Source organism: Dermochelys coriacea, chromosome 4, assembly GCF_009764565.3.
Source record: "Dermochelys coriacea isolate rDerCor1 chromosome 4, rDerCor1.pri.v4, whole genome shotgun sequence".
NCBI classification, from domain to species: domain Eukaryota; kingdom Metazoa; phylum Chordata; order Testudines; family Dermochelyidae; genus Dermochelys; species Dermochelys coriacea.
In genome coordinates this window covers 144244653-144272648 of record NC_050071.1, presented here as the reverse complement: position 1 = coordinate 144272648, position 27996 = coordinate 144244653, and the positions used below count along the sequence as shown (strand labels likewise).

Below are 27996 nucleotides of genomic sequence, written 5' to 3'. Positions count from 1 at the left end.
GCATCTAAATGGCATTGTCCTGTACCAATCACAGAAAGGCACCCATGGGCCAGCGCTGCACTAACTGCTTAGCTGCTGGGCCAGCTGTCAGAGGCCTCTTTAAGAACAGGGTTAAGGCGTGGCAGCCACTGAACTGTTTGTTTTAACGGGGTTTGCCACTGCGTGCCTCAGTTTCCCCATCTCAAAGCGGTGGGGGGAAGGGGGTGGTTGGTTTGCAAAAGCGATCCAAGATGCTCAGGAGAGCGCTATAAATGTGCCAAGGTTCCAATTTTTCCCGTTATAGGCGAGACCGTTTACTTAAACCTGGTGCTTCACCCCATGCTGCAACGCAGCCACCTCTAGGGTGAAACACAGCCGTCCCGCTGGCAGCCGCATTGAGAATTGGTGAACAGGAAACCAGCATGTTTTCTCAGCCCCGTTGCTGAGTCTTAAGCCTTGCTGAGCCCCAGCAGGAAACGCCGCACACCAAAAGCGCTGACCTACAAGAGGCTTTGCCAGGGTTATTTTAAACTTGGCTGCCACGTGAGCAGCCTGCAAAGTGCTTGCCAGGCCCTCCCGGGCATGTTCCGGTACGCTCAATTGGGCAGCAGGGTGGAGCTTTCCCAGAGATTAGCAAGTCGCTTCCAAAACAGGCCCTGGGGAATGGAGAGAGAGTTTCATTTTTCTCACCCCTTTGAGGAAGCCAAAACTGTACACGTGATGGGTGGGGCTGGTTCCTGGAGCCACGTGAAATCTTAGCTCATTTGGCTAAGCATGTAAGAGACACCACCAGAGATGCAGAGGGGCCAGGGAATTTATAAGTAGTTGGCTTGTTGCTGTGATTTAAAACTTTTTTAAAAAAATTACTCAAGCGTTGGGATTTAACGTAGCTGCCTCCACATTAAAGCTAGGCAGGAATTTCCCCCCCTCCCACACACTTACACCCTTTAAACATTACAGCCCAGGAATCCAAGCCTCTCAGAGTTTGTATGGAGACAGGGAAAGCCACTGAGGCAGGAGGGGTGCCAATCAGGCCTTAAATAGCCCAGATGTTTGGAAGACGAGGCCCTTATAGCAGCACGTTTTAGATTTCCTGCATCCCCCTCCTCTCCCCCATCACCGCACGCAGAAGCCCAGCACAAAGTCCAGGCACTAATATTAGCCGCCCTGTGTCTACAATGAATCTGCACCCAGCTGTACAAATGTCATTCCACCGTTACCCGGTGAAGACCTGCCTATTGACTCTTTGGCCCGCTGAGCTCAGATGGGGTTGCACCTGCCGAATGGGCCATTGCATGTGCAAAGGGAGCGGAGTTAGGCCACTGCCAGTTACATAACCACAGATTGCAATCCGTGCTGGTGCACCTAGGAGGATCCTTTGCAAATTCCTCTTAAAGTAATAGCCCTGAGCCCCACTGTCCTCGCCCAGAATTCCCTTCCTTGGGGGCCCTGCTCATCCCAGAACTTGTTGTGGGGAAAGTGCTGTGTGGAGCTTGGAAAGTATGTTGGAAGCTTTTATGGTCTCTGACTGCCTCCCTGCAGGACTGCAAGGCATTCACATGCTTGAACCTGCAGGAGAGGCTGCTACACCTCCCTAGACCACAAAGTACCCTGCAGCACTGCAGAAATAAATGGCAACCTGAAGGTTCATGCAGTTGTTTGCAGTGGGTGTGTGCAAAGTGGATGTGAAATGCTACCAGTTCAGAACAGCAGGGCCTTACAGCGGCAAGCTATTTTGTGCCTGTGCAGGAGGGCCGTATTGCAAGTTTGCTCTGGGTGTGGCTACAGCACAAGAGTTTGCACATGTTTTCACAAGAGTTTGCACATGTGGAGCTGGATTCTCCTTGTATAAAACCAGTAAAGTCAATTGGATTGAAGAACAAACTCAAGGAACCTGACCTGACAAGCCTCTTCCCTTGGTAGTGGATACAGTTAAAGCTCAAAAGATGCTGGAGACACTAATCGCACAAGGCGTACTTTTGACCCAGAAGTTTATTTTTCTCTTGGTTACACATCACTGCATAGGAAACAAAGAGATGCCTCCTCTCCCCTAGATGTAGGGAAATAAGTCATGAAGGTGGTGTAAATCTTTTAACACAAATGTACAGACAAAGAAAACAAAGCAATCACACAGCTCACAATACCCAACACCCTGCAATCAGCTTCAGTCCAATGAGTTTCCTGTACAACACAGATAGTGGTAGAGGCAGAGCACCTCTATGTTAAAGGCAGGAAATTTACACTGGAGGGTAGTTTAGCCTGATTCTCTGCTGCCTTGAACTTCATGGTGTCATTTACACCAGTGTAAATTCAGATCAGGTAGCATTTCCATTGTGCGGGCCAGATTGGTTTAAAAACTCTAGTTACCACCACTTAAGTCAATGGCATTGCTCCATACTTATGCTGGAAGATGCAAGCTCAGAATCCAGCCCACTGTATGGGCTACAAGTGGCACATCATTTAAGCCTCCAGCTACACAGGGGATTTTATTCTTGTTGCATCCATGAGTGACTGATTTGATCATTTGTAAAAATAGACATTGGAAATTTTGGGGTCATAAATATACATGAAAGATAACCCTGGAAACCCTCCCCGCACACCACATAAAAATCACTGAACATATTTGGAAATAGTATTAATAAAATACAAAATCTGTTAAATAATTAAAAAAATACAACACACACCTTGCGTCAGATGCCATCGAAGAGTTAATGTTCCCAATGATTCAGAACTCAGATTGGTGTAGGAGGCACAGCCTGATCTCGCCTCACCTTTCACAGGACACCATCCTCACTCTGACTCCAATGCAGTTACTCCTGATTTACACCAGAGCAAACAGAGCATCAGGCCCTTCGCAGGCACAAAGCTACAGCTTGTCTTGCTCTTTAGCTGCAAATTAGGTTTAAGTGCTTTTCCCACATTGCTGCTAACTGAGCCCTGGTGTGGGCATCCCAGTGCTTCTAGTTTCTTGCTATTAAGTTAGATTCAATACTTGTGGTCGCCTTCACTTAGGAAGGCGCCAGAGGGGCCAACACAGCCCTAGCTGCCCAGGATGATCACAGAACATGTGATTGAAGAATTTCTCCCAGGTGGTTTTAGTACATGGCTATTCGGATAGGCTGCAGGATTCTTGGTTTCACAGCCTGTTTGGTTTCATCCGGTCAATTCACACTAGTTATTACCCATTAGATACACCCGTGGGATAGCCCTGAAGTCAGGTTCCTACTGTTTCAGTGCAATTACACTCATTGAGCATCGCAATGGTGAATCAGGCCCCAGAATTCCACTGGTCGCAGAGAAGAACACAAGCTAGCCTACAAAAGATACATTTGCACAACAACAAGCTCCCCGGATGGCGTTTTTACCTCCCGCCCACTTGTGCAAAGACAGGTCAGTATTTGTGGAAGGCGGTCAGATACTACAGTGATGGGCAGCAGTGTCAAATCCTAAAACATGTAGATGGGGAAACTGAGGCAGTGAGAGGTTAAAGCCCTAATTCAGATCTAAATTTACTCTGATGCAAATCTGGATTGACCCCACTGAAGCCAACGGAGCTAAACTGGGTTTTTACACCTGTAATTAAGAGGAGACTCTTGGCCCATAGCATAACCCAAGAAACCAAGGTGGCCCTGACTTCCCCAGGCTCGGCTCTAACCACCAGACTCTGCTGCCTCTCTGAACTGAGCATTATGATGTAGAGGGACGAAGCAAAGCCAATCCTCAGGCTGCAGAGCCTTCCCTACCTCCCTTAGGAGGGCGATAAGGTGGCCAGTTCAGGCTAACCAAGTCCCCCTGAAGCAAGCAATTTTGCAGCCTAGCAGGACTGCCCCAGTCCAGAGGTTGGATGCTTCACTACCCTCTGATCTAGGCACCTCACGGGATTTGCTTTCAGTCACGTCACAAGTCCTGCCCAGCAGCATTGCCTCAGGCAGAAGTTGGTATTTCCACCTTGTGCCACAAACAGGCACTCTAGGTGTGACCTGGAAGGTGTTACGGGAACGGTCTCTGACCTCAAGAGCAGATTAAAAAGGCACTGGGGTGCCTGTCTAGCAAAGCTTTTTTCAGCACTGAATTTGGCAAATCCTGGAGTTTTCCCCCAGACCCTGAGGCCTTTCTTTTTAACACCCCCACCCTGCCCCTGGAGCATTCCCACTCTTGGCCATGATTTAAACAATGAATGTAAGATTAAAAGGACAATCACGCTGCACTCAAGTGCCATGTGGCTCCAGGAGGCCCTAAGAAACTGAGCTGGGCCGAAATGAAGATCTCAGTCAAGCATGACCTTCCCCTCAGTCAGCTTCCGATTGCATTTGGTTTGTTTAACCTTTCCAGAGACTGAAGGCACAACAGCTTGTGGACACACACATCCACACTCAGAACAGCTTACAGGGGGGCTGATGCAACACTCATACCTCTTGCAGCAATTGGTGGATGCTAGACAGCGTACTGGTTTTCACCTCCTCAAGGCAGTGCAGTTGCCACTGCAAATACTGAAAGATGATCCCACCAACCAGGTCAGAGAACAGTCGGCATTTGAAACACGCAGACTTGGACAGTGTCAACCGACACTTGCATGGTACCTGAAATATCCAGCCTAGCTCCTATGTCCAGTGCAACCACAAGTTCATGGAGGATCTGGGTCAACGTCAGAACTACAAATTCTATCCCCGGTAGGTGTTTCACAGCATGGAGAGGGCAACTAGCCCAGGGGATTCGGAAGCCCTCGAGCGCCACACAGTTCTGTCATTATGGGAGGTATGTGCGGTTACGGGAGGTATGTGCATGTGTTACTCTGTCCCATGGCTTCCTGGCCAAGGAGTAGATGGATCTCCAACCATGTCCAAAGAAACTGGCTCAGCAGAACGGTTCTCACCTTGGGAACCAGCCCGAGCCTTGCGGCAAGGTGTGTCAAGTCTCTCTTCAATGCATGTGGCAGTTGCCCTGTGGCCCCCTCACCCTGCCCCCCTTTAGAAGTTCTTGAGGCGGCTGTACAGCTCCCGCTTGCTCTTTTCTCCTGCCCACGTGCGGCTCTTCTGACGGAACTTCCGCAGGTCCTCCTTGAAGTCCTCATGGTGCATGGGACGGTAGTCCCGAGGTTCACAGTGCGCCTGGGGACAGATGCACAGGGCTCGTGTTAACAGAATGGCCAACCGCCCCCAGGGCTGAGCCCCTTCCCACCCACAACTCTGCTACAGTCAAGAGCCCCTTGGAACAGCTGTTGGTTTACCTGCTAAGAGCTGCCAGATGTACAGCAGTGTCTAAAACCGGTGACAATGCCAGGAGGCTGGATATCTCCCCAAGCCCCTTTCTCCATCGCCATGGGGCCCAAGGCACTGCAGCCAGACTGCTCTTGGCCCTGTCCTCGGTCCCCTTCACAGGCTAATCAACATACCCCCCCATCCAGAGACACTGGGCTCCTTTGCTGGCTTCCTGCAGCCACCTGGAAATCATTCTATTTGGTTTTTAAACTTGCCATGGACTCAGTCACCACCAGCCCCAGCTCACAAGGCCTCTCCTTCAACCATGACCTCTCACCCCATAATGCCCCAGTCCCCAGGGAGGGGAAATGCAGCTGCTCTTGTGTCTCAAGCTCCCCCAGTCTGTGTACAACGAGTCACTTCCCTTCTCTAAGTCTCACTTTAAGACCCGTCCTGCTCTCTGGGTCCCCTTATTCCGCCGTTACGCGGCGCTCAGCCACAGGTTCTGCAGAAGCTCAAAATCTGGAGGTTTTAAACAGACCCTGGAATCTCTTGCGTCCAGGATACTGGCTGTCCCCATTCCAGAGGGTGAATGCGCTGGGGCAGGGAAGATATTTTGGTGCATGCCACTGCCACCTGGCATCTGCCAACCTTGGAGAGGGTAACACAAGCCTTAGTTACACACTCAGCTATGCTTCCCATTGCACCAGTGGGTGCCCCCAGCCAAAGGCAGTGCTTCTGGGATGGACAGACAGACACACATTTCACTGACAGGAAGATTCCACCATGACTTACTTGGTACTGCGGGAAGAATTCTTTGTATCCTCCTTTTAAAATGTACAGTTCAGGATAGTGCAGGTTGGGGTACTCATTGCGTGCCCGATCTTTTTCCCTGACAAACCGGCACCTTCAAGACACAGAAGCATGAGGTTAAAGATCATCTGACCCGGTTTAATTTTGCGCACACAAGGGACTGCGTTGAATGCCATTGTGCCATGGAATGATTGGGCCAGATCCTTAGCTAGCTGCTCTGAAGTCAGAGCTGGGCGAATGTACGTTGGGCTAAGGATCTGGCCCACAGTTTTCCATAGCACCTTTGGCCCAAATACATTCCACCCGAGAGGTGCTGCATTTCATAGCCAGAATGTGACAGCAGCACTGCACAATCCCTCCAGTTCTTCCCTCAATCAGCTACAGACTTCAGTGGCATCGCTCCGGGTCTATGCTGGTTAGAGAAGGATCAGGCCCAGTGTCCAGAAGTGAGTATTTAGCCTGGTGTGGAAGCTAAAGGGAGAACCATAGAGTTGGGATTCACCCAGGCCATGAGTGGTCGAGAGTGTTGATTCTTTCGGTTCTCTCCCAACAAGACAGGCTATTGCACTTAGACAGCAAGACCACAGTGCTGGAGTGCTTACAGGACCATAAGCCAGACAGAGTGAGTCAATGGACAAGAGTTCCCCTGAAGCCTAGATCCAGGAGGCAATTCTTTATCATTTAGTCTTGTAGGTCGATTTGTCAACACACAAGTTTCTTGGGGACCCAATGGCTCAGGGATGGATTAACCACTTTGTACCCTTCCCAACATCTTGGGATCTGTAATTTGGTGGGATGGCATCACTATGCCAGGGATTGTTCAAACAATTCCTGACTGGTACAGTCAACCTGGGTCCTTAACTACCCCCTGCAGCTATATCGCTTCAAGCTCTTTTAAGTACACCAGTGTCTACTCCTCTGTGGCTGGTAGACAAGGGTGTTGGGAGGACGTGTAGCTCCCACACAGCTTGTGGCCCACTTACATTCTGGGACCCCTCTCCGAAGAAAATTCACAGTGGAATATCACTATCACCCTCTTCTGCATGTCGAACGGGACGATGGGGTTCTTCAGCAGGAAGTCCTCTACGTCCTGCTCCAGTGGCAGGTTCACAGCCCCCTAGAGGAAAAACGGCATTTCCAAGTCAGAGGCAGCCGGAAAGACCCTCCCCTTTCTCACTGACCCAGAGAAGCAGCACGAGGCGTAAAACCCTACAGGGCCAATGAGGTCTTAAGAAACGAGAGGGCTTAAGGGCCTGATTCCCTGTGCCACTGCTCATCATTCAGCATGTGCAATGGGTGAACTATGCTACACAACCATCATTTACCCTCCCCGACCCATTGCCAAAGGCAATGTTCGCATCCACCATTGTTATATGCTCCTGGGATCTCTGTCCAGTGCCCACAAACCCACTAAGCACCTGTACCCCCATTCAAGTGATGAATTCTTTGCATTGGTCTTCATTGTTGAGGATGTGAGGGAGATTCCCAAACCTGAGCCATTCTTTTTGGGTGACAGATCGGAGGAACTGTCCCAAATTGAGGTGTCATTAGAGGAGGTTTTGGAACAAATTGATAAACTAAACAGTAATAAGTCTCCAAGACCTGATGGTATCACCCAAGAGTTCTGAAGGAACTCAAATGTGAAATTGCAGGACTACTATCATTTAAATCATTGTCTGTACCAAATGATAGGAGGATAGCTAATGTGACACCAATTTTTAAAAAAGGGCTCCAGAGGTGATCCTGGCAACTACAGGCCAATAAGCCTAATTTCAGTACTGGGCAAACTGGTTGAAACTATAGTAAAGAACAAAATTGTCAGATACATAGATGAACGTAATTTGTTATGAAATAGTCAACATGGTTTTTTTTAAAGGTTTTTTTTTTTTCCCCACGCCTCACTAATCTACTAGAATTCTTTGAGGGAGTCAACAAGCATGCGGACAAAGGAGATCCAGTGGATATAGTGTATTTAGAGATTTTCAGAAAGCCTTTGACAAGGTCCCTCACCAAAGGCTATTAAGCAAAATAAGCAGTCATGGGATAAGAGGGAAGGTCCTCTCATGGATTGGTAACTGGTTAAAAGATAGGAAATAAAGGGTAGGAATAAATGGTCAGTTTTCAGAATGGAGGGAGGTAAATAGTGGTGTCCCCCAGGGATCTGTACTGGGCCCAGTCCTATTTAATGTATTCATAAATGATCTGGAAAAGAGGGTAAACAGTGAGGAGGCAAAATTTACAAAGGATACAAAAAACTACTCAAGATTAGTTACATAAGAATGGCTATACTGGGTCAGACCAAAGGTCCATCTACCGACAGTGGCCAATGCCAGGTGCCCCAGAGGGAGGGCACTTAACAGGTAATGAGCTAGTGATCTCTTTCCTGCCATCCATCTCCACCCTCTGGCAAACAGAGGCTAGGGATACCATTCATTCCCATCCTGGCTGATAGCCATTAATGGACTTAACCTCCATGAATTTATCCAGTTCTCTTTTAAACCCAGTTATAGTCCTAACCTTCACAACTTCAAGTCCAAGGCAGACTGCAAAGAGATACAAAAGGATCTCACAAAACTGGGTGACTGAGCAACAAAATGGCAGATGAAATTTAATATTGATAAATGCAAAGTAATGCACATTGGAAAACAATCCTAACTCTACGTATACCAATGATGGGGTCTAAATTAGCTGTTACTACTCAAGAAAGATCTTGGAGTCATTGTGGACAGTTCTCTGAAATCATCCACTCAAGGTGCAGCGGCTGTCCAAAAAGTGACCAGAATGTTGGGAATCATCAAGAAAGGGAGAGAGAATAAGAGGAAAATATCATATTGCCTCTGTATAAATCCACGGTACGCCCACATCTCAAATACTGCCTGCAGATGTGGTCGCCCCATCTCAAAAAAGATATATTGGAATTGGAAAAGATTCAGAAAAGGGCAACAAAAATGATGAGGGGTCTAGAATGGCTGCTGTATGAGGAGAGATTAATAAGAGTGGGACTTTTCAGCTTGGAAGAAAGAGGCGACTAAGGGGGGAGATGACTGAGGTCTATAAAGTCATGGGTGGTCTAGAGAAAGTAGATAAGGATGTGTTATTTACTCCTTCTCATAATACAAGAGCAAGGGGCCACCAAATGAAACAGGTAGCAGGTTTAACCCACACACACACACACACACACACACACAAGTATTTTTTCATGCAACGTACTGTCGAGCTCTGGAACTCCTTGCCAGAGGGTGTGATGAAGGCCAATACTATAACGGGGTTCAAAAGGGAGCTAGATAGATTCATGGAAGATAGACCTATCAATGGCTATCAGCCAGAATGGGCAGGAATGATGTCCCTAGCCTCTGCTTGCCAGAAGCTGGGATTGGGTGACAGGGCATGGATCATTGATAACCTGTCTGTTCATTCCCTTTGGGGCACCTGCCATTGGCCACTGTCAGAGGACAGGATACTGGGCTTGATTGACCTTTGGTCTGACCCAGTCTGGCCATTCCTATGAGCTCAGCATCTTGAAGAGAATCATCCCACTTGTTTGGGTGCCAAACTCCAGGCACCCAAACATTTTAGCGTTTTTGCTTGAAGGACAGACCCCGGGGTCACAGAGGAGAGCAGAACTCCCCGGCACTGGCTCCTGTGCTCACACCCCTGGGCCATGCTGCCTGTCAAGGTTAAACAGAGACAAACAAGGCGGCGGTTCTGACCTTGATGTGACCTCCTTCATATTCGTAGGGATACCGGCAGTCCACGATCACACAGTTCTCAATGAGGCTATTGAACTGGCCGTTCAGTACGGCCACCATCTGCAGTGGAGAGAAGAAAAGCACATGGTCGCTTGAAGCAGGACTGTGCTGTTCCACTGGTGTAAACAAGCCCCTGCTTCCCCGGGGCCTGGCCCTACTGCCACCGCTCAGGCTAAACAGTTGGAGTTCAGACTCTGGGCTGCAGAATCAGGCCTAAGCAACTGATTGTTACAGTGAGGGCTGCAGGGTGTCACGGCAAAGTCATGGACCAGATTTAGTACAAGCCACAGGTATATTGCAAATGAGGGGGCACCAGCCAGCTGCAGCAGCACCCTCTGCCCTGGCACCATTACCCTAATCCCAGCCTGTTGAGGAGGGGCTGGAAAGTAAACGTCCCCCACACTCACCCCGGGCCTGGCTCCCTGCTCTGGCCATTCCAAGCTATAACACGGGATCACAGCACCACTCAAGTTTGGCCCTGCCACTCCTCCCTTAAGGCCAGGACAGTGACGCATGTGTGATTGAGTGAGTGATGCTGCAGCCCCATGTGCCAGGTCATAATGCCCAGAGTAAAGAACAGAGCCCATCCCTGCAGGACACAGTGGAGTAGGGCTTGCTGTCCATCTGCCCCACCACCCCAGGGGCTCCCGTCCACACAGGGCAGGGGACCGACTCCAAGCCTTCCTGCAGGAAGTCACAGACCGAAGTCAGACAAAACAAGAAATCAGTGTCTAACTTTTTACTGCACTGTGATAAACCTGCAGCCCTGGTCACGATCAGTTGCCTCCTTACCATTTCTGGGGAGATGTATTTCAAGTCCTGATGTTTCCCTTCCACAGTCTGTAGAAGATAGGCCTATAACAAAGGAGCAGTTAGCGACTGAAGTTAAGCTCTTTCCTCGTGGAATGTATCCAGAGCTGGGGTGATGGTTTTTAGAGCATTTCCCAGCATTAACAATACCTTAGATTAGAACTTTATAAAGGGGCACTATGAATTCACATGGGGGGCAAAGGTTACATTTTTAGAAGAGTTTTAATAAGACTCATTAAGACCAAAAGAAATCATTCCTTTACCACTCCAAGGCAGACATTTGTTTCAAACCAATCGTTCATCTGTGGGATTGGAAATCCCAGTTCTGCCCTCTCTCCTATTGTAATTGTACAACTGGGGAGGAGCTGGCATGAGCAGCTACCATTTTGATCTGGTCGCTTTTATAAAGTTGGCATAGGTGGAAGGAAGGGGCAAGACAGAAGAAACCACCACCCTTGTGTTGTCTGTAAAATGCCAGGCACGATTCACAAACAAACAGGAATTTCTTTCCATTTGGACAATGACATTAGGCTGGTCTGTTTCACGTCGGCGTCTAGTCAGTTGCACGGCCTACACAAGGGCAGGCGGCTACTGGGTTTCCAGCACAGCCCGGGGAAGGTTTTAATAACTTTTGGCGGTGGGGAAGGTTCATTTTGGTCGATTTAGTATGAAGGGGTTTTTCTTCTCCCCCCCACCCCAATACCTTTGAGAAGTCCCCGATGAGTTCTCGGTGGTCATTATCCAAGATGTTCTCAATCTCATCATGGCAGAAGGACCTGGAGCGCAACAGCCTTGCTTTCTAGGAGGAAACCGAGACTGGATGTCAAATCAACACCGGAGAGCCTTCTATACAAGAACTCAGCTAGCAGTTTGGAGTGGAGGAACCTGGGGTGGAGGTCTCTGGCTTGGGCTAGCCAGGAGGTCGGACAAGATGACCAGAATGCTTCCACAGACTGCATCATGATCATCTAGTCTGACCTCCTGCCAGAGACCTGCCCCTCAGTAATACCTAGAGCTGAGCTTTTAGGCAAACATCCCATCTTGATTCAAAAATTGTCAGTGATGGAAAAATCGACCACAACCCTGGTAATTGTTCAATCTGGCCCTAAAGGCTATGATCACCGACATTTATGCTCCCAGCACAGACACATGGATCATCAATCCTGGCCAGATTTTGCAGCTATATGGTTAATTCAATTTGGTCCATTGTGATTTTACCACATGGGGGTGCCAGAATCTAAAGAGGCAAGAAGCCTGCAGCCTTTAACTCATGTGATCAGCCCCATCGAAGTTCGTGGGTCTGGATCCCTCCCCTCCAGTGCCTTGAATGTGGTGTAGTTCCTTAGACTCCGCACCAGGAGCAAGAGACAGGGACAGCAGGGTTCTGATACAGGAGCATCTCACAGCCACTTTGCAGGAGTGCCAGGGAGGACACACGGCAGCCAAGTATCAGGCTCACAAGGGCTGCAACAGCACTTGACAGAGACTCGTCTTGGCCATAACTCTTAGTCTCCCCGCCCCATTTTCCTAGCGGCTCTTTGCCCCTTGCAGGGGCTCAGCTCGTGTTGCAGTCTGTGGGCGACAGGCCGGTGCGCCTACGAGCTATGCGGAGGTGGGAGATTCCAGCTGGTTACAGCAGAGAATCACTTGCTCCTCCCAGGACAGCAAGAGGAGGGAAAGAATGAAGAAAAACAGATTTGGGAGGAGCAGGGCATGGGAAAAACACCTCCCATTTAAGGGGGCAGTGCCCCTCGATTGCCCAAAGTGCTGGGGCCCATGTTCCAGAGCTGGGAGAGAAGGACGTATGACATGGCAGAGCTAGCCAAGAGGCTTCCCCCTACCACCCACCGATTTCCAGATGGCCAGCAGGGCCATTCCAGATGCCTACAGTACAACCCTAGCTAGTGATTTACTGCTGAAGGCTTTGGGGGAGGTGGGAGGGGGAGAAGGGAGATCTCGAAGCATACCCCAGTATGTTTAGTAGCCAGCCCTCCCTGGGCTGGGAGGTTCTGGAGCCAGGGAATGGAGAGGGAGATGTCCCTGGCCCCAAGTCTGTCTTCGTATCACCTACCGGCTCCTCTGCCTTCTCCTCGATCGGGGTGCCAGCCACGCTCTTCCGCCTCTTGGTTTTGACCGGAGTGTCTTTGTCCTGCGGCCTGTCCAGACGCTTCAGGATGGGCCGGATCACGCTGCTGGGCATGGAGGGGGACCTGAAGAGCTGGCGACATTTGCTGCGTCTCACCAACCTCTGCACAGATGAGAGCAAGATGTGGTTAGAGCCTCATTCTGGCCTCTCGCTCCTCCATGGGCACAGAGGGCAGGGCAGCCGTTTGCCGCGGCCTGGAAGGGGCAGGCCTTGTCTGCCCCATTTCACATCACGGGGGTGGCAGTTTGACCCAGACACACCGGTTTTGGCTTCACGCTCTGTTTAGGAGACACTAAGAGGCCACGGGCCCAATTCTGCTCCCAGCCACACCCGGGAGGGGGAGTGACTCCGATTTGGTGTCAGTGGGGCTCAGGGAGGAGAATGCAGTGCAGAACCCCACCCCCCACCGCTTGGCCCTTTGCTCCATGCACATCAATTGCCTTTCTAGAAAGGCCTCCCAGCGGACCTGCCTCAGATCGACCCCAGCACGACGGCCGGTCGTCGGCAGAAAGCACACAGGCGCCCCTTCAGAACAAGGGGAGCATGGTCTCCAGGCTGGCTCACCCGGCCCCTTTCACCCCCTGCAAGCTCACTGGAAAGAGAGGCCCCGACCCTGCACCAGGCTCCCACATACCAGATCAGCGCCTTCCTTTTTCACCAGTGGGGCAGTCAGCAGGTTCTCCATCCCCGGCGGCACGTCCGCATCGTTCTGAGGAAGAGGCAGTGGGATCAGGGCAATCCACACCAAGAATGAGGCAATGGATTCCCACCAGCCCCATCCCATCCTCCCCTCTTGCCAGGGAGACTGAGACAGGAGTTGGCAAATCACAAGCTACCGAGGGGCTACAGGAGCCAGACAAACCCTGTGGTTCTCTCTGGCCCTCAGCAGGGGCCGGAGGGTTTCCCTAAAACCTGCGCTCTGCAGATTGCTAGCTATATTTGCCCCATGAACATTCATTTGTGATTCTAGAGTCAGAGACCACCCAGGTACAGGGGAGGGACTGGCAGGTCATCCAGACTGAGTGTGGTGGATCATCAGACAGCCCAGGGAAGAGCGCAGCACATCCCCTGCCTGAGGGAGGCCAGGAAGGAGCGAGGGGCTGGGTGGTAGTGCATGAGCCGGGGGATGGGGTTGTGCTCCATTTTGGAGCAGGATGGGAGTACAGGCTCGAGACTTAGCTCCCAAAGCCAGTGCTCCCCAAGCTACGATCCAGCAGCCTGAAGGAGCAGCTGGGGCGCAGGATGTTAGGGGGCCGCGAGGGATGACCCACACACACTGTACCTTCAGCTCCTCCTCGTCCAGGATCATCATAAACCCATCATCCTCTTCGTCGGTCACGAAGGAGGTCAGGGAGGAGTGGCGCAGGCACACCGGGCTCTCGGCTTCCATCCCCATGTTCTCCTTCTCGGGGCTGCCACACTGGGGAGCACACAGCGAAGGGGGAGGGGTTAGAGCATGCCTGGGGGCCACAGATTGAGCAGGAGCCATCTGGCTGCGGGACCTGCTGTGATGCGGGGCTCTTAGGGAGGCCTCCTCTGACAAAGGAGGCGTGCAACTGGGGGACAAGCCACCAGGAAGTGCAAAGCCATGGCACAAGATGTGGACACAAAGTCACGGCCACCTGTAGCAATTAGGGATCCCAAAGCACTGAGCTAGCTTGCTGCCTGCTGGGTGCTGCCAGAGCAGTGCAATGTAGCCAGAGCAAGAGACAGATCCTGGCCTGGTACCTCCTTCACCTCCTGTCCCAGACAGTCACTATTAGATACTGACTGTACCCTACCCCAGAAGCAGGTGCATTTCAGCCACGGGTAGCTTCTGTATTTACACATCTCCACCCCGGTCCAAAAGGCAGCCCAGGTGCTATGCAGATGATAGGGATTAACACGAAGAGGGACCCTGCATCAGCTTCACGGGCGTGGGCTCCCGGGTCCTGGCATCACCCAGGTGTGAAGTACAGCTGGTACCACACTATGCTCCAGACCTCCCCACTACGGCCATGCACACCCCCCATTCCCTATCCCGCCCCCATCCCCCACCCCAGACCCGCGCTCACCAGGAGGTCCGGGGCAGAGTTTGGTCTCTGTGCAAAAGGGTCCTTCTCGCTGCTCCCATCAAAGGGGTGAAGCCGGCTGTGATTCGTAGGCCTCAGCGGTATCTTAAATACAAACCCCGCCTGCGAAGGCCAAAGGCCTGAATGTTACCCGACTGGGGATGCACTTCGCTGGCATATTGCCCAGCCCTTTTGGGCCACCCACACTCAGACTGCTTGCCAGCAACATGCCACCCGAGCAGGACGCAGCCCTGGCTTAAGTGGGCATGACTCAGTCACCAACACTGAAGGGCTTGTGCCACTCACACTGGCTCTCCCTGGGCCAAGGCACAATGGTTTGCCAAGGACAGAAGCAATACAAGCCCAGGGCTAAGTCCCACCTGCCTGAGACCAGCCCTTTTCTGGGCTCGCTGAGCAGAGAATTCAGGTTCTGTATCTGGGAACATCTCCAGAAGGCGAGACCCCTTCATAATCCAGCGGGAACTAGATGGGACACGGCCCCAAGGAATGGGCTGTAAGGGACAAGCCCACTCTGCTCCTTCCTTCAGTGATGGGGCTGGGACAGCTCTTGAAATCTGCTCCCCCGTCACATCCCCAGTCCATCCCTTCTCTGCCTCCCGACTCACATTCTCCTTGTTCTCTTTCCTGCGCGAGGGCCGTTCACGTGTCTCCGGGCTGCTGAACTCCTTGGCGTTGGAAATGTGTTTCAGGGCAGGACTGGTGCCCAGGAGCCTCTCCTGGACGAGAGGAGGGAGAGGTCAAACCTGCTGCCACACAGGCTCCCGCTACCATTCAGGGCCCTTCCCTAGAAGCGGAGACTGGCCGACAGGGGATGGATCACTCGAGAATTGCCCTGTTCTGTTCATTCCCTCTGGGGCACCTGGCACTGGCCACTGTCAAAAGCCAGAATACTGGGCTTGATGGACCATTGGTCTGCCTCAGTCTGGCCATTCATGTGGTCTCTCCAGGGTCCACAGTTCTGACACAGGTTTGCCATCAGTGGCTCACCTATTTCCCCACTTCAACGCAGCTCCTGGGGGCTCTTTCTACCCCCACTCAAGCACGTGACAGGGGACTGACCCATTCTGTGTGCTGGATGCTCCTCCCTTCAGAGCCCATTACGGACACTCCTAGCCCAGACACAGGAATGGGGGTGTGTGTGTGTGTGTGTGTGTCAGGGAAGAAGCAATGCACTCACCCCCTAAGGGATGAGCTGCACCCCCAAAATCCTGAACCACTCCCCTCTGTCATGGGACAGCAGCCATGGGCTCCCCCCTGGCCAGACCTCCTTGGCCAACACAGCATCCAGCCAGCCCCAGCCACCCTGGCCGCAGCAGATCAGTAGCTGTCACCCTTGGGTTTCCCCAAAGCCAGCACTTCTGGCCGTGCGATCAGATCTGCAGAGGGGAGACAGGGACTCACCGGCAGGGAGTGGATCCTCCGGACGGGGAATCTCTTGCTAAAAAGGCAAAGCAGGAAAAGGTATTGGTCAGCGACCCCTGCCAGAGGCTGCGCTGTCCTGAACCCACCCTCCCCTTCCCCCTCAGGCCCCAAAAGCCACCACGAGACCCTGCAAGAACTGACCGATGCAGGCAACCCCACAGCTAACTAGCTCTCACAAGTGAGGGCAGGGGAAGCAAGTTTCTGTGCAGGTTATTGTACAGGAGGGGCAGTGCTAGGGGTAATCTACGCAGATGGGTTTGATTCTCCTACGCACGAATTAAGGCTGCTTTATACCCTTCCAGCAGTGTAAAGGGTTCTCAGAACAGAATGGGGTTGCAGTCACACTCAGTATTTCCATGAGGGGAGCGGCGGAAAGTGGCCTTAGCGTGAATGAGAACTGGGCTCCGTGCTGACGGGCACCGCCTTTGTGAGCGCAGCTCTGCTCCCCGACCCGCTCAGCGGTCTGGACATGGCATTAAGGTCTTTGCCTTTAGTGACTGATGCTCTGAACATGGCAAGATGGGACAAAAGCCCTAGAGAGGGCAAACAGCCACTGCCTCCTGCCATGCAGGCAGGACAGCAATGGATGTGGGCTGTACGTCGGCGGCTGGACGCTGCCAGAGGTTTGTTCAGGACTCGATCAACCCTACCCCAAGTGGGAAATAAAATCCAAACGGCCTGATCTGCACTGAGGAGCTTGGCCCTTCCCTTCCCTGGGTGCAGCATGCATGTAGGGGTGTAGCACAGGGAGGAGAGACTGTGGAGGATATACATCAGGCTTTACAAAGAGGGAAAGAAAGGTCAGTGCACTTACTCTTTGACAACTCTTCCCGATTCCAGAATTGCTTTCTCAAAGCTGCAGGAGGAGAGGGAGAAGAGCTGCGTGTTACGTTCACGTTCACACGAGCAAAGGGCCTGCATCTGAGCCAACTTACAGTGGCACTGACTGCCAGGGAGAGGTTAAGGAGGCGTTTTAGCTCCCGGGCCCAATTCGGCCACCCTTCCTCACACGGAGCAGCTCACTCCATAAGCAGGAGGCTAGGGAGCAGCGCCGTACTCCACGCACCCAGTGACTAAGCCATCTGGCCCAACACGGCTTCCCAGCTGGTGAAAGGAGAGGAGACAGTGGGTCTCCGGTCACACCCTACAGCTCCAAAAAGCAACAAAGTAACTGAGAAGAATCAGGTCCATGGGTCAGACCTCCACCACCCTGCTTCCCTTCATCCCCTCAAACGCCTCCTGCCCCACAAGCCAGCCAGGGAAGCTGCGTAACAGAAGGATGGTGATGTGTTTCGAGTAGAGCACAGGCCGGACGCCTGGGTTCCAGTCCCACGCTGCTCAAGGTCATAACAGTCAAGGTTGCTGAGAGTGGCTACTGATTTCAGGCGTCTCTGAATCTGGGCCTGCGGGATGCTGTGCACCCAGTGACTTCAGACAGAGTTTGGGGGGGGGGGGAAATCAGGCACCCCAAAGACTGTTTGCATATTTATATGGGGGGGGAGGAAATCAGACCCAGGCTGTCCCAAGTTGTGCATCCTAAAAACAGAAGCCCACAAAATTTGAGGCCACTTCCTACATTGTGCCTGTCAGCCTGCAAGATCTCAAAGCCCCAACATACAGACTAGGGCATGTGGGGTTAAGCCGTGTTTGAATACAGCTGATGTCAGCCAGGTTTAAGCCCTTGTGCAGGCAGAGTCTTAAAGGAACGCTGGCTCCCTGCGTGCGTGAGCCGTGTCGTGCCACTTAAGTTAAGGAGCGCGGATTAATTAAACGCCCTCTGAACAACAGGGTGGTCTTGGAAAACAACAATCCAAGACACCACAGTTGCTGCTGCTGACCTAGTTCTGATTCACGTGAAGTTAAATCAACGCTTAGCTGGGCGGGGTGCAGGCGGGGGGCTCTCTAAAGCCAGCCGGGGACAAAGCTGTCCCAGAAAGGAAGCCAATAAAAGCGCCTTTTGTGAGCCGGGCTGCAGAGCAAGGCTCCAGATAGCGGGGGCATTTCTATAGCAACTGGCCTGAAGCGGCTGCTTTCCACCTGTATGTAAATGGGCCCCGTGGTGGGAGGGGAGGTTGCCGGGGCTCAGCAGCTGGTCGGGAGGGGTAAAGTGTGGCAGCACAATGGGAGGGGGCTGCCCCTCAGCACGTGGGTGAGGGGGGCCCCTCCCAATGCCAGGCAAATGGAAGAATGTGCCGAGCCCCAATTCACTCAGGACAGGAGGAGTGGGGGGGCTGCAACCTTTGGACTCTCTCCCTTGTGGAATTCAATCCTCCAGCCTGCCTAGCAACCTTCCCACCCCCATCACCTGGTAACCCAGGGGCTCCCGCTGGAAGGGAACTCGTGCTAGCCAGCTTAGGGAGTGCAGGCATGTGGGCAGAGGACCCAGGAACCATCTGTTCACCTCCACCCCAAAGTCACACATTCTCCAGCACATCTGTCAGGGGGGAGGGAAACTCCTCCCAAACCGTCAGAGCAGGTGCGAGGAGGGTGAGTGAGGGATCGCGGGAGGAGAGCAGCCGCGCTCGCCCAGATGCAACTGCCTTTTTTTAAAACGTCAGATGTCAATCAAAATAGACAATAGAGCTTCCAAGAGCCCAGGAAGGTCCCCAATCACCCGGCTCGGCACGGCCTGACTCGCCCGTGTCCTGCAGCGTGTGCAGCTGTTGACCCCAGTGCAAAGCAGTTTCAGAGTGAAACGCTTGGCGCTTGTTTCAATCAGGACTAAACACCCCCTCCCCACCCCCTGCTCTAACACCTGAAAGTTTACAGGAGTGGGGGGTGATGTTCCGTGGCCTGCGTTGTGCAGGAGGTCAGACTAGACGATCATAATGGTCCCTTCTGACCTTAAAGTCTAGGATTCTCCCTGCATGCAGCATCTTGCGCTCGCTGCCAGATCTCCAGCGGCCCCATTCAGAATGGCCCCCACCCACAACAGCAACCCTGAGCCATTCGAGGGAAGGGACTTTTGAGAGCAAATGCAGAACGACCAAGAATCTTTGGTGGCACCCCACGCCCGAGACAATCGTTAACAGGAACTCAGGCAGCCACATGCAGCAGCAAACTGCAGTGCAAGAAAGAGCTGACCACAGAGACCACCACACCTCCTTGATCTGGTTGGGGTGATGGGTTTAAGAACCCCTCCTGCTTTTACTGCCTTCACACCTGAACCCAACTGGGGAGGAATTTTGGAGATGCTGTCCAGGATTCTGGAGGTCAATGGATTTGCACCTGAGAGAGCAGTTAATCCACATTTACAACCATGTAACCAGAATCCAGCCCAGCAACGGTGACAAAGCACCGTAGGGAGCGCGGCCTTCCATTTCCTGTTTTCAATCGATTATGCCGCCGAGGTCTGTTTGAAGTAGAGGCTGATTCAGTCCGTTGGGGGAGTTGCACAAGGGATGAACCTGGCCCATGATCTTTCTACACCTAGCTGGTTTCTGAACTCCAAGAAAGATTTCAGACCCCAATAGCCACAGAGGGCCTAATTGCTCAATACCTTCATCCCAGTATTCACCTGATGCAACTCCAGTGAAAAGAAAAGGAGTACTTATGGCACCTTAGAGTAACAAATTTATTAGAGCATAAGCTTTTGTGAGCTACAGCTCACTTCATCGGATGCATTTGGTGGAAAAAACAGAGGGGAGATTGATATACACACACACAGAGAACATGAAACAATGGGTTTATCATACACACTGTAAGGAGAGTGATCACTTAAGATAAGCCATCACCAGCAGCAGGGCGGAGGAAAGGAGGAAAACCTTTCATGGTGACAAGCAAGGTAGGCTAATTCCAGCAGTTAACAAGAATATCTGAGGAACAGTGGGGGGTGGGGTGGGGGGGAGAAATAACATGGGGAAATAGTTTTACTTTGTGTAATGATGTAATGTATTTATATACACTGTGTGTGTGTATATATAAATCTCCCCTCTGTTTTTTCCACCAAATGCATCCGATGAAGTGAGCTGTAGCTCACGAAAGCTTATGCTCTAATAAATTTGTTAGTCTCCAAGGTGCCACAAGTACTCCTTTTCTTTTTGCGAGGGAATGGATGAGTCATTACACAAAGTAAAACTATTTCCCCATGTTATTTCTCTCCCCCACCGCACCCCCCACTGTTCCTCAGATATTCTTGTTAACTGCTGGAAATAGCCTACCTTGCTTGTCACCATGAAAGGTTTTCCTCCTTTCCCCCGCCCTGCTGCTGGTGATGGTTTATCTTAAGTGATCACTCTCCTTACAGTGTGTATGATAAACCCATTGTTTCATGTTCTCTGTGTGTGTGTATATAAATCTCCCCTCTATTTTTTCCACCAAATGCATCCGATGAAGTGAGCTGTAGCTCAAGAAAGGTTTATGCTCAAATAAATTTGTTAGTCTCTAAGGTGCCACAAGTACTCCTTTTCTTTTTGCGAATACAGACTAACACGGCTGCTACTCTGAAACCTGTCATTAACTCCAGTGAAGTAACAGATGGCCATCCGGCACAGAGATCTTTAAGCTCAACTTGAAAACAAAAGCCTATGTCCAGAATGGAATAACTAACACTGATTTTCAGGCTCAAATCTCAAAGGGACTAGAAAGAACCCTCTGCCCATATACATCTATTGAAAGCCTGAGCTCCAGATTCATCAGTGCCCGGGAGCCCCTGGAGCCTGCTCTATACTGCAGACCAATAGCGGTCTATCTACATCACTCAGGGATGTGAAAATCCACCCCTTGAGCAATGTAGTTACACTGACCTAACCTCGCCGTGTAGACAGCGCTATGTGGATCGGAGAGTTTCTCCCACCAGAACAGCTACTGCCTCTCGGGGAGGGGGATTAACTACACTCTTCTGTCAGCGTAGAGCGTCTTCACTAAAATGCTGCAGCAGCCCAGCTGCACCGATGCAGCGTTTTAAACCGCAAGTGCCAGATGGCTCTGGAGAGATGCCAGCCGTCCCTTAACGGCCTTGTCTGTGCACGGATACCCTGGCCACCAGTGATCAACACAAGGAGAGTTGGCAGCAAGGCCTGGGGAGGCATCAGAAGTGAAGCCAACACCAGTTCTGTCTGCGGGTATGTCTACACTAGGAACATGACAATCGTGGTGCAGCTGCACTGCGATCGCATAGACACTTTCTTCTGCGCCAGGAGGGTTCTTCCATCGCTGGCGTTAATCCACGTCTCCGAGAGGCTGTAGACTTATTCTGCTGACCTAGCAGTGTCTACACCAGGGCTTAGGTCGGGTTAGTTACATCTCACAGGGCATGAAATTTCATGGCTGGAGCGAGTCTCTGCTACTGCACTGGACTCAGATAAACAATCCACCCCTTCCTCTTCCCCGGCTTCTTCCCCCACTCTCCAAAAAATGGATTAAGCTCACTTGTGGACAATCCTTGAAAAAGTAGATCCAATTACAACTTCACTTTATACTGGATTACATGAGTCAATTCCCCCACGACTGAAATGCAGCCACTTCTGGGCTGGAGCACAGAAGCTGTTTAACAGTGCACAGCAACACTTCACACAACAGTTTGGGCCAGGAATTGATGAGGGGGGGAAGATACTGGGAGGCAGAACGGAATTACTTCAAAACAGGGTTTGCAAAAAGTGCCCTGACTTTAAAGGCCACCAGCAGATTCACCTCCGATTTGACCACAGGCAACTCCAGCAGCGTAGCACTCCCTAGCGATGCACTGATTTACAGCTGCCTTCCAGAGAAAAGCACCAGTCCTGAGTCACCAACACCATCTTGGGCAGCATCTAGGTTTGCTTGGGTGTCTCCCATCCAAGAATTAACCTGGCCTGTTCCTGCTTAGCAAGGCTTCCTAGGATCACAGCACAAGGTAGATGTACCCAAACTCCTACATTAACCCTTAAAACTCCAGCTATACTGTAGCTCCCTCTTTTCCAGGGTTAAGCGGAATCCAACAGGCCAAGTGATAAGGAAAAGGAGACATTTAACTTACACTTCTTCAAAGGGTTCTGGGTCCAGCTGTCCAGGGGAATCCAGCCCAACTCCTGTGCAAATGAAACACCCATGAATAAGTCCCTAGGAAAACGGAGTTGGGGGCCCAGCAGCAGCAAGGGTGCAAAACCCTCAGCTTCCTTCACATACATTTCATCTCTTGGGGAGAGGTGAACGGTGGCAGGGTGAAAGGCAGATACTGCCAGGTCTGCTGACTTCTCCACCAAGCTGCTCACAAGCCAAGCGGAGATGGATTTAAAGTTCATTGTGATTAGGGGAACCAAGCACACTAGCCCTTGCCATTCCTTCCAAGGTTAAGTTAAGCCTCCCCCGGTTCATTAGTCAAGTGTCATCTCCATTTTATAGACAGGGAAAGTGACGTGCCCACAGCAAGTCAGTGACAAGCTGAGAACAGAATTCAGGAGTCTTATCTCCCAGTCCCCATGGGCAGCCACAAGACGCACTGCCTCCCGGAGACAGAAGTTGAACCCAGGAGTCCTGATGCCCTGTGCTCTGCAGCAGTTGCTGCTCTCCACATAGGGAATAAGAAACTTGTTCCATACGGTTGCTTCTCACTCTCCCCAGGGTATAGAATGAAGGCTTCCCAGATGCCAAGCCCTGCCCACCCCAAACTCCCCCCCGGGCCAACAGTGCTGGACTGCAGCTCCCCCCCAGAGCCCACAGTGCAGGAGGTGCCAGAAGCTGCTGCCTTCTCCCAGAGGGCTTGATTTAATCACACACACCCCTCCACCACATAAAAGGTTTCCCTTATCTGGAGATGGCCAATAACTTAAAGGCAAGTCAGCCTCACTTCACTTCTCCCACACACACACATACCCATTCCAGACAGATGGCTTAAATGTAGGTGGGACTCTAGAGCAGATTTCAAAGAGGGGTCAGGTCACTCAACCCAGATCATTTTTAGTGATAATAGTGTAAACAAAACCCAGTGGGGGGGGGGGGAGAGAAGGGAGATTAACTGTATGGACTAGGGGCTGACATCGTAATTTAATCAGGCAAGGACTGGATTTCTAGGCATCCTTTCCCCTGCACTCAGAGCATCCCTCGCTGGCTGGGGACCTGGGACCCTAGCAACGCTCTGGGCCTTAGGAAGCATTGCGGGAAGCTCCCGAAGGAAAGTGAAGGCTCTCCCCATAGGGAGGACAGCGGGCCAAATGGAAGAGTGTCTCTTTAGCAGATGTTCCCCCCCACGACGGGGACAGCAGAGGCAGAGCCCAGACACAGCCGGGAAGGAATTTAGTTCACGTGGAAGTGAGCTGCAGACAGCATGGCCCAGAGGCAGGCAGTGTGTTAGCATGCTCCCCAGTGTCCCCGACCCACAGCCCCCTGCGGGGCCAGTCCTGGGCCTCCCCCCTGGGCCCATGCTGCTCGCTCCTCACACCCGGTCTGCAGCACGGTACCCCCCTCCACGCTATTCCAGGCCTTGGCATGCTTGCCCTGAGAGGCCCAGCACTGCAAACTGCATGGTGGGGAAGTGGTACAAAGACATGGGAGACCTCCCCCCTTACACTCTCCAAAAGTCAATTGCACTTGGAGACCTGGCCCTGCCCCAGCGTCCAGGGACAAAAGCCTAGAGTGGCCCTGCACCGCAGAAGTGCTGACCTGAATCCAAAGACTCGGACCACCCGGAGTCCTGCGATGACTCAGACGAGACGGAGTCCTGCGACAGCGAAGACCATTCGCTCTTGAAGCCGATCCCCAGCTTCTTCCTCTTTGGGGTGTCATATGGACTGGAGGGGGGGCAGAGAACACAATTACTAAGAAGCCAAAGCAAGAGGCACGATGACCCACCTAGGCGGAGGCGGGGGGGGACAGCGGTTTGGTAAGGCACCGAGGTTCAGGACTCCTGGATTTCTCTTATGCTACCCCGGCCACAGAGTCCCTGGATCTTGGGTGAGTTTCTCAGGCCTACAGTTTCTTAGGTGTCCACTGATTTTGGGTGCCCAACTTGAGACACCCAGTGCTTGGTTTTCAGGAGGTGCAGAGTCCTCGGGTGGGCGACACAAGAAACAAAGGTTTCAGAGTAGCAGCCGTGTTAGTCTGTATTCTCAAAAAGAAAAGGAGTACTTGTGGCACCTTAGAGACTAACAAATTTATTAGAGCATAAGCTTTCGTGAGCTACACTCACTTCATCGGATGCGTGAGCTGTAGCTCACGAAAGCTTATGCTCTAATAAATTTGTTAGTCTCTAAGGTGCCACAAGAAACAAAGAGGGAGGCCCTGCCTGCCCACCCCGAGGCAACTGAAAATCTTGGACACCAGCCCCACCTCATTGGTGAAACGGGCATAAAGCTGTCACCAGCCATCCTGGGCTCGGTCACTCACACCTGCAGAGCCTGGAGATCCCCAGAGGGAGGCAGTGGGGGGGCGGGAGCTAGCAGGGGAGCTCGAAAGGATCGTTAGCTATGAGCCAGAGATAATGGTGTTTAGCTCCCTTCCTCCAGGGATCTCCAAGTATTTTACAATCCTGCGGCAGGCCCCTTATCTCCACTTAGATATGGGAAGCCAGGGGGAAGAGAGGAAGTGATTTGCTCAAAGTCAGAGATGGACTCTGTGACAGAGCGTCCATCTCCAGAGGATTAAAACAGGGCCGATCCTCAGCTGCATAAACTGGATACCAAAGACGTCCATGGAGTTGGACACTGGTTTATATCCCCTGAAGGGTCTAGTCCAACATTTCTACAGCATCTTCCACCTGGAAATGCCTTACCGGGACTGCCCTGTTAGAACTGCTTGAGCAGGGCACTGTACACCTAGGGTCTCGTATAAAGTCCTTTACACATGTTAATGAAGCCTCACAATAGCCATTAAGGAAGGTAGGTTTTCAGAAACAGCTGAGGAACGAGTATGGTTGTTCAGTCTAAGGCCACTGCCGGGGCTGGGTTAGCACCAGGAGTGCATTAGACCCACTGTGTGGTTCTGGAAGAACAGGAGTTCTTTGAGGGCAGAGGGACTAAAATGAGGAGGAGTAGGAACCTCAGGGGCTTGTGAAAACATCTCCTAGCCCCTCACCACTACTGGCTTCTCTGCCTGAGGGGCTGGCACAAGTGCAGGCTCCCTCTTGTGAAACCTGCAGGAGGCAGCTGGCCCAGCGTCTCTGCTCACCCTGCCGTTCTGGAAGGGGCTCTCTGTACTAGACCATGTGCTTAGATACAGCAGCTCGGGCTGCAAGAAAAAAAAACCCTTTCTCTTCCCTGGAAAGTACAGCCCTGCCAGCCTCGAAAGTAAGACAGCATCCTGGGGCACATACCGCTGATCAACCCGTCCCTACAGGAAACAACAACTTCCCCAAACTCCCAGCCATACAGAACAGAATCATCTCACCACCCACATTCAACCATCACAGGCTCAGTCTTGGAGGTCAGATCTATGTGGGGGATGCCACGAGAGTTAGGGTCAAATCCTGACCCAACAAAGCCAAGGAGGGATTGCCTGTAGTATCACTGGAATCAGGATCTGGCCCACGGCACAGTTAGCCCATAAGCAATACTGCCAGAGGTTTCAAGAGGGCCAGGATTTCACCCCTTCCTTTCCCAAACTCTCCCCCCGTAACCCCCCAGGAGGTGAAAAAAATAATTCTGCTGTGTGGAGCAGGATCCCGGGCACGGGCCTCCTGCTCAATGGAGAAGGGCCAAAGGTTGCTCCTGGTTATGTGGCTGCAAGTCCCTACCAACCGCACACATGGAAACCAGCGCAGAGAACTCAGTTCACTCATTGATTTGGGGATAGAGCTTGCACTGTCTGCTAGAGAAACCAAGGGGAACTTTGCACCCGTGCCTTAGGGGAGAGCAGGATTGGGCCCCTTAGCCCCGCACTGTGCTGTCGAGACTGTAGCTGATGGTAGAAGAAAACTTGCCTTTCCCACGAGCCCATTTGGAAGGGAAGCAAACAGGCAAAATGAAGCTAGGACAGGCACAGCTCGCAGAAAGCCTGCGGCTTCCTGCACACAGAGTCATTCTGAGCTTTGGTAGCTGGCTGCTCCCACCCAGAACCCACATGAGCAGTTATTCTACAGCAAGGAACATAAGCAGCTCTGTTCCCCCTGCACTTGGGCCTTGAACTAAGGCATTGAAATAACATTAATTACACTGCATGTAACTTCCCCCGCCCTGGCCTCAAAGCCAGCTTGGAAAAAATCTCTTCCCCGAGGCCCGGATCCCAAAAGGTATTGCCTCAGCACAGGGTGCAAGGGAGATTGCACCCTGGAACTGAGCTCAGAAAAGGTTGGTTCTTTGGCCGGGCTCTTAAAATAGTTCTCCGCAGATGGAGAATTGGGACACTGAGCAAGAGAAAATGAGATTGGCTGGTTTTCTACCTGATTTGCTCTGGGAATTATTTCCGGCCTGGGGAATGCAGAGGGTCAGACTAGATGATCATAATGGTCCCTTATGAATCGGGACACCACTAGTGGGGCTCGATTGTGAGCACACCCTAGTCTAGGGCCAGACCTGTGCATCCACTGGCAGAGCGGGCACTGCCATCCCTGGCTGTGCCCTCAGACACACCAGGGCAGCTTCACTGGTTCTGGAGCAGGGTCAAATCAGGCTTGCTTATTAACTTCCAGCCCCGCTCTTCCCGAACGAGCCGCATGGCGATTTGCCCTTCCCCCAGTGCAGGTAGGGCTGACAGCCCAGCCCTGCCCTGTTCTGGAACCCTCTCTTTGGGAGTGGGGAAGGGGAACACATGCACCAGCTAAGCCCTGGGGCCTGCCCAGCTGGGGATCAGGGCCAGTGGCTGCTCTTGGGATGAAGGGAATATTTTGCAGTTTGGGGGTTTGATCATGCACCCTCTGCCTGGTTACATAAACTACAGGAGGCAAACCCAGCCCCCCCCATGCCACAGATTCAGCAGCCAGGTCATCTTCCTCCTCACACCAACATAGTCTGCGTGTGATACACACACACAATACACGGAATGTACAGGCAATCCACCCCCACACTGCATACAATGCACCCACATCATCCACACAGACACACACACAGTGCATGCAACCTCTCCTTCCCCTCCACTTCATACAAGCATCCACATCATCCACCACACAACACACACAGGCACAACCCACTCCCACATCCATCCAACAACACACACAACCAGGGCAATCAATCACACACACACACACACACACACACACACAGGGCATGCAATACCCACACACACACAATGCACCCACGCCGCCCGCAGCAGCCACCCCTCGCACGCCGCCGCGGCACTCACCTTCCCAGCCCGGCCAGGTTGTTCAGATCGAGGGTCAAGTGGGTGACTGAGACAGGACCCCCGGCGGCAAGGCCGCTGAACCCCCGGGGGAAGCCGCCGGGAGCCGGGACGGTCTCACCGCCGCGCTCCTGCCCCGGCAGGGCTGGAGCCGCCCCCGTCCATGCGAGCGGCGCGGGCGGTCGCTGCGGGGCCGGGCTCGGGCTGTTAGGGGGACCCGGGGGGCGCTCAGCGCTGCGGCACGGGCATGCGGGGCGAGCATCCAGCGGGGGGCGGCGAGCGCCGGCAGACTCGGGGCGCAGCGCCGGGCTCCCCGCTTCGCTCTCTCCCTCCGCCTGGCCCGAGTCCCCGCGCCCCAGCCCCGGCCTGTCTTTATATTCGAAAAATAACACGGGCGGGCGGGGAGCGGGCAGCCAATCGCACGGGCCGGCCGGCAGAGCCAGCCCCGCCAGCCGGGGGGGACCCCCAGCCCCCAGGCGGGAGGGGTCAGGCTGCAAGGGGGGGGAGCATGCGGTGCTGGGAAAGCGGCTCGCTGGAGCAAAGGCGGCGGGGGGGTTGCAGTTTATAGCGCTTGGGGGCGCCCTGGAATAGGGGAGCCCCCTCATCTTTGCTCCCCTCAC

General features: G+C 52.5%; 1 protein-coding gene across 1 annotated transcript; it reads right to left on the bottom strand.

Annotated features, from left to right (window-relative positions):
- Window positions 1-1953: 1953 nt before the first annotated feature.
- Window positions 1954-27996, bottom strand: CDC25B (cell division cycle 25B). Its single transcript, XM_038400266.2, has 16 exons — window positions 27380-27996; window positions 23768-23895; window positions 22146-22197; window positions 17004-17045; window positions 16169-16205; window positions 15373-15483; window positions 14750-14869; window positions 13978-14115; window positions 13330-13404; window positions 12621-12797; window positions 11253-11348; window positions 10532-10594; window positions 9701-9799; window positions 6974-7107; window positions 5973-6084; window positions 1954-5087 (listed from the first exon to the last, which is right to left on the bottom strand). The coding sequence occupies exons 1-16, from the start codon at window positions 27979-27981 to the stop codon at window positions 4947-4949; spliced, it is 2127 nt and encodes a 708-aa protein (XP_038256194.2). The 5' UTR covers window positions 27982-27996; the 3' UTR covers window positions 1954-4946.